The following is a 6,766-nucleotide window of genomic DNA, read 5'->3' on the forward strand; positions in this document are numbered from 1 at the left end:
CTCACTGAGGACACTTTGTGTACTCACTGCTTGTGGAAGCCGCCTTATATACGGCTCCTGTGTGTGACCTTCGACAAGCAGAGGTTCATGCACCCTATTGGAACATCAATTAGAACTGTATTTCCTCCGTTTTTGAGAGATAAGTGCTCTCTTTTGCTTTTTCATCCATATGGTTCTGCATATTATGTATATCTCAAATATGGGGTGCAAAGTGATGATATACATCCTATATATACAATTATATGTATAATCATATATATTATATATACATACACGCACACACACACATATATACATAGATAGATAGATTTATACATATGTACACGTATATATGTGTATATATATAAGTGTATATATATTATACATGTATATATATATATACACACATGTGTGTGTGTGTGTGCATACATATATATGTGGTAGACATATATGTATGTGCGTCTGTTTGTGTGTGCATTTATTTATTCTCTTTTTATATATATTCATATATAATGTATGCGTGTGTCTTCAGTGAGCCTACAACATCCTACAAGACGATTATATGAACACACACACATATATACATAAATACACACATACACACACACACACATATATATATAAATACATATATATATATACTTTTATATAGCTGTATGCATTTATATGTATGTATGAAATATATGTGTGCAGGTGTATACATAGGTACAATTATATATATAAACATATACATGTATGCATATGTATGTATGTGTTTCTCTGTGTGTAATTGCATGCATATAGAGAGCTAAAAATATATTGTATTATAAATACAAGCTAGAAAAAGGAAGACGTATACATATATGTACATAGATGTACATAGACCTTTAGTGGTGGCTAGAGTAAATTTTATGGATTATGCTCCTCTTTCCCTCTTCTTTACTACACACATGTATACGTATACTGACACACACATATATATGTGTACACATATACTTACATATTGTAAATCTAATCAAAATAATCATTGTGATATACTAGCTGTGTATTGGTGTGTTTTGCAGCTGCTGTTGTTACGCACGCCGATCTCGAGCCATATATGTACTACCACTACCCCTACTACCATTACTATCATCACATGTCAAGACACTGGAGGGCGATGGGGTGGCCAGGTATCCAGGTGGTGGCACTTCCTTCGTGGCTACAAGTTCAAGACCTCACTAAACGCTCAGTTGACCCCATGCTGAAGCCTAACCCTGAACCAGCAGTTGAGCCAGATCCCTCTAGAGATATAGTTACCAGGTAGTCCACCATAGCCATCCTCACTACGGTTATCGCTACCCCTACTATATCTACCGTTACAACTATCACTACAGTTACCTTACACTTACCACAAGCACCACAAGAGATCAACTAACCCTGAACCCGAACCTGACCCTTATTACAGTTATTACAAACATCCTCACTACTAGAAAGGGTATCACGATTGTCCTTACACCTGTCCTTACTACGCCAGTTACCGCTACCGCTACCGGGGATAGTGAAGATGTCAGGAATGGATTATGGCAAGCGTTGTGGCAATGGTCATTTACCAAATACATCGGATAGTCCGGTTTGCTCACGCCGGTTGTTCGGTCATAGACAGTACCATTATCAGTAATCGATGGAAAGGGAATCAATAGGATAAAGAATAAAGATGGCAACCAGCACTGGAGAATTTCCTTATCCATCTATAACATCTGGGTGGTATCTGGCTGCGATCGAGCTGGCTATGAGATGTCTATCGGTCCTCATATCTCAAGAGCTGTTTTTGGCAGCGAGAATAGCCTCCTTTTCCGTGACTTTGCTAGGTCCCAGAAATTGAGGATTTCTGGCTCCTGGTATCAGCCTTCTGACCCGCATCGTTATGGGTAGTGTCGCCAAAGAGATCGACCACATTCTCGTTAGCACTCGATCAAGGATCCTCCAGAATTGCAGGGTGTATCGAAGCGCCGAGTTCTGTGGAACTGATCATAGATTAGTTGTAACTACTCTACAGGTCCACTTTAGAACCCCCTGTTGCCCAAATGAACACCCTAGGGTGTTTCATTTGGACAGATTGAGGGAGGAAGAGTGTGCCCGGGGTTTTGCTGAGGCTATCTCTGGTCGTCTCACAGCATCCGCGATCGCCAACTCAGACTTTACGGCAGGATGACCCTGCCCACCAGGTTGTCTCTGTCCGAGAAAAACCTGGGTGGAGGAGGCCTGTGGGACGACCGAGAAAGTCGTGGCTTGGGCAGATCTATCAAACCTGTCATGAGAAGCTAGAGATGGGCCGGGCCGCTGCCTGGCGGTTCGCCATGAGGGACCCTCGTAGGTGGAAGCAAAGAGTGGATGCAGCTATGTGCCCCTGCCGGCGTTAGCTCCCAAATGATGATGATATATGTGTTTGTGTGTGATGTGTGTTTAAAGATATAAACAATGTATGTTTGTGTGTAAATATATAGACATATATATTCTATTTATATACTTGTATATTCACACAGTAATTTAGGCAAGTCAAATTCATCCACATCAAGTTCTTGCAGTATTATTTGTCAATATTTTTTTATTCTATGATTTTTGTTTATACCGCAATAAAAACGTTCAAAAATCAGAAAAAAACATTATATATATAAAAAAAAATCCCAAAGTGGAGTTGAGATTTCATTTTTTTAAAAAGCTACAGGGTTGTAAAAAGATGTGCATTAGAATTTGTAATCTTTATTTTTTATACAATGCATACCTATTCCGACATCAAAAAATCCATTCATTAGTTTTATGTGGCCACTAAGACTACTGTACTACTTGTGCCCAAAAAACCGGTGTGAGCAAACCAGACTAACAGGCACATCTCATAAAGGACCATCGCCACAAGGCCTGCCGCAGTCCATGTTTCTTCCTTATCCCCTTATAGCGGTAACCGGCGTAGTAAGGATAGTAGTGGGGGTAACCGTGATAGTATCTGTTGGAGTAGTGAGGACGTCTGTGATAGGTGTAATGAGGTTCAGGTTCGCGTTGAGACTCGACTGATGTGAGGATAACCATAGTAGTGGTTGTAGCGGTAGGTATTGTAAGGGTAGCGATATCCATGGTGGGCGATGAAGTGGCCAGACATCCAGGTGGCGGCACTTTCTTCGTGGCTACAAGTTCAAGACCTCACTAAACGCTAAGCTAACCCCATGCCGAAGCCTAATCCTGAACCAGCAGTTGATCCAGATCCCTCCAAGAGATATGGTTACCAGGTTGTCCACCATAGCCATCATCACAACGGTTATCGCTACCCCTACTATGGCTACCGTTACAACCATCACTACAGTTACCTTACACCTACCACAAGCACCACAATAGATCAGCCGACCCTGAACCTCATTACAGTTATTACGGATACCCTCACTACTACAAAGGATATCACGGTTATCCTCACACCTATCCTTACTACGCCAGTTACCGCTACCGCTACTGGGGATAAGGGAAGATGTCAGGAATGGCTTACGGCAAGCCTTGTGGCAATGGTCCTTTACCAGATATGTCTGATAGTCCGGTTTGCTCACGCCGGTTGTTCGGGCATAAACAGTACCATTATCACTAATCGAAGGACAGGGAATCAATACGGTAAAGAATAAAGATGGCAATCAGCACTGGAGAATTCCCTTACCACATTAAACATCTGGGTTAATATAAAATCCAAACTCAAATGTATTATAATATCTGAACTCTTAGACTGAAAAACATACTCGCATAACTATTGTTTGTTGTTCCCAGAGAATTCCGGAAAGTAATATGAAAAGTGGCAAAATATTTAAGATTTACATGAATTTATCTAATTATACCTACAAGGGAGTGTATTTTTTTTCTACTTCTCCCATACTTTACCCAATGAGATCAGCATTAAGGACGGGTCATCCAAAGAAAAGAAAAGAAACTATCCTTAGCTCCAAGATATGGATCATAGATGCTTACGATACTCCTAAAAAATAATTCCTAATCCGTGGCATAAATTTTATATGCTAATAAGGGCAAATTACAAAGTCACATATAGGTGTGCATATAAAGTTATCTATATATATATATATATGTATATATATCTGCATGTATGTATGTATAATATATATATAATTATATATATATCTGTGTGTGTGCCTGGTTATGAATAATATACATATACATATATATGCTTGTGTGTGTATGTATATGTATATATACCCATATATATATCTGTGAATGTGTATATAATATATATATATACATATTTGTATGTACATCTCTCTGTATATATATTTATATATATGTATATACACATATATGCATATATGTATGTATACATGTATAAATATAAATATATATGCATATATATGTATATTTACATATGTAAACTTATATATATGTATATTTGTACATATATATACATGTATTATATATATGTATGTGTGAATACAAATGTGTGAATATGTATATACACACAAACACATTTATAGTCACTAGTCCAAGTTCAGACTCTATTTATGGTCAAAATAAAAAAGATTGGGAAACACTGGTCTATATGAAACAATTGCTCCTTTATCAAACAGGCTCAAGATTTTTGTTCAATTGAAGAAAATGCTAAACGAAACTACAAATACGGAAGAAATATATAAATGCATACATTATAATTTAGGTTTGTTTAGGAACGAAAACATGCGATATATATGTTTGTGTGTGATGTGTGTTTAAAGATATAAACAATGTATGTTTGGTGTAAATATATAAACGCATGTATTCTGTTTATGTACTTATATATTCACACAGTGATTTAGGCAAGTGACATTCATCCACATCAAGTTCTTGCAGTATTATTTGCCAGTATTATTATATTCTATGCATTTTAATGCCGCAATAAAAACGTAGTCTGACTCTCAAAAAATCAGAAACATTATTATATATATAACAATCCCAAAGTAGTATTGAGATTTCATTTTGTTTTAAAGCTACAGGGTTGTAAAGAGATGTGCGTTAGATTATGTAATCTTTATTCTTTACACAATGCACAGCTATTCCGACATTCAAAAAAACAATTCATCAGTTGTATGTGGCCTCTGAGACTGATTACTGTACTACTTGTGCCCGAAAAACCGGTGTGAGCAAACCAGACTAACTGGCACATCTCGTAAAGAACCATCGCCACAAGACCTTGTCGCAGTCCATGTTTCTTCCTTATCCCCGGTTGTGGTAGCGGTAGCCAGCGTAGTAAGGATAGTAGTTGCGGTAACCGTGATAGTATCTGTTGTAGTAGTGAGGACGTCTGTGATAGGTGTAATGAGGTTCAGGTTCGGGTTCAGACTCGACTGATCTCTTGTGGTGGCTGTGGTATCTGTGAGGATAACCATAGTAGTGGTTGTAGCGGTAGGTATTGTAAGGGTAGCGATATCCATGGTGGTATCCATAGTGGGGATGGCCATGGTTGACTACCTGGTAACTATAGCTGTTGGATGGATCAGGGTCAGCTGTTGGTTCCGGGTTAGGTTCTGGCATGGGGTCAGCTGAACGTTTAGTGAGGCCATGGACTTGAGTACTGACGGAGGAGGTGCTGCCACCTGGAAGCTTGGCATAGTGGTGTCGAGAATAGTAGTTATGGTAGGGGTAGTGGTGGTAGGAGTAGTGGTAAGGGTAGTGGTGATACTTATGTGGTTCGGGATCGGCGTGCGTAACTACGGCCGCTGCCAAACACACCAGTGCGATTGCCTGGAAAATAGACTAGTATTAGAACTGCTACGTTTTCGATTAAATTGATGTTTTTCATCTTACTCTTTCCAGTAAATAAATGATTATTCAATTTTGTCTGATCGAAGTTAACATTAATAATTCAGGGTGATGTAGGCCTATTATTTATGTGCTACATAATTGTATATCTTATATATCTATTAACAAAATAAATAAGATAAGTAAATAAAGTAAGCACAAAAAATAGATAAATTTATATATATATAGACAGATGTATGCGTGCATATATATACACATGCATATCTATCTATATATGTGTGTGTGTTCGATCAGGGATTATGTATATTCCCTTAAGTACTAATACATTTTTCGTTAGTTAACAGGTATGTCGACTCACCGCAAGCTTCATGGCTGGACCTCTTCTTGGCTCACTGAGGACACTGTGTGTGTTCACTGCTTGTGGAAGCCGCTTTATATACGGCTGCCGTGCGTGACCTTCGACAAGCAGAGATTCATGCACCCTATGGGAACTGTATTTCCTCAGCTTTTGAAAGATAAGTGCTCTCTTTTGCTTTTTTTATCAATATGTTTCTGTATATTATGTATATACATCCTATATATACAATTATATATATATAATCATATATATTATATATACATACACGCACACAGATATGTATATATATACACATAGATAGATTTATACATATGTACACGTGTATATTTATATACATACGTGTGTATATATTATATATGTATATATGTGTGTATACATATTTATTTGTGTGCGTCTGTTTGTGTGTGCATTTATTTATTCTCTCTTTATATATATACATATATAATGTATGCGTGTGTGTCTTCAGTGAGCCTACGACATCCTACAAGACGTTTATATAAACATACACACATATATACACAGAAGCACACATAAATATTTATACATAAATACGCATATACATATACTTTTATATAGATGTATTCATATATATATATATATGTATGTATGAAATATATGTGTGCAGGTGTATACATAGATACAATTATATATATAAACATAAATACATGTATGCATATGTATGTATGTTTATGT

General features: G+C 37.3%; 2 protein-coding genes across 2 annotated transcripts in view; both read right to left on the reverse strand.

The window, feature by feature from the left end:
- LOC125045936 (uncharacterized histidine-rich protein DDB_G0274557-like) overlaps nucleotides 1-169 on the reverse strand; it is a 1,686-nt gene extending 1,517 nt beyond the window's left edge. Inside the window, exon 1 of the mRNA XM_047643536.1 lies at nucleotides 117-169. Within this exon, the coding sequence (XP_047499492.1) occupies nucleotides 117-169 (53 nt within the window). The remainder of the gene's footprint in view (nucleotides 1-116) is intronic.
- A 5,000-nt stretch (nucleotides 170-5,169) lies between these two features.
- LOC125045937 (uncharacterized histidine-rich protein DDB_G0274557-like) lies at nucleotides 5,170-6,553 on the reverse strand. Its single transcript, XM_047643537.1, has 3 exons — nucleotides 6,549-6,553; nucleotides 6,074-6,197; nucleotides 5,170-5,697 (listed from the first exon to the last, which is right to left on the reverse strand). Exons 1-3 carry the CDS (start codon nucleotides 6,551-6,553, stop codon nucleotides 5,170-5,172), a joined length of 657 nt encoding a protein of 218 aa, XP_047499493.1.
- Nucleotides 6,554-6,766: the final 213 nt, after the last annotated feature.

Source organism: Penaeus chinensis, chromosome 38 (genome assembly GCF_019202785.1).
Source record: "Penaeus chinensis breed Huanghai No. 1 chromosome 38, ASM1920278v2, whole genome shotgun sequence".
NCBI lineage: Eukaryota > Metazoa > Arthropoda > Malacostraca > Decapoda > Penaeidae > Penaeus > Penaeus chinensis.

Bases quoted from the DNA above. Each gene is read 5' to 3' on its own strand.
- LOC125045937 (XM_047643537.1), bottom strand. The intron at 5,698-6,073 runs GTGAGTCGACAT...TCTATTTTCCAG, and splicing joins GTCCAGCCATGAAGCTTGCG to GCAATCGCACTGGTGTGTTT.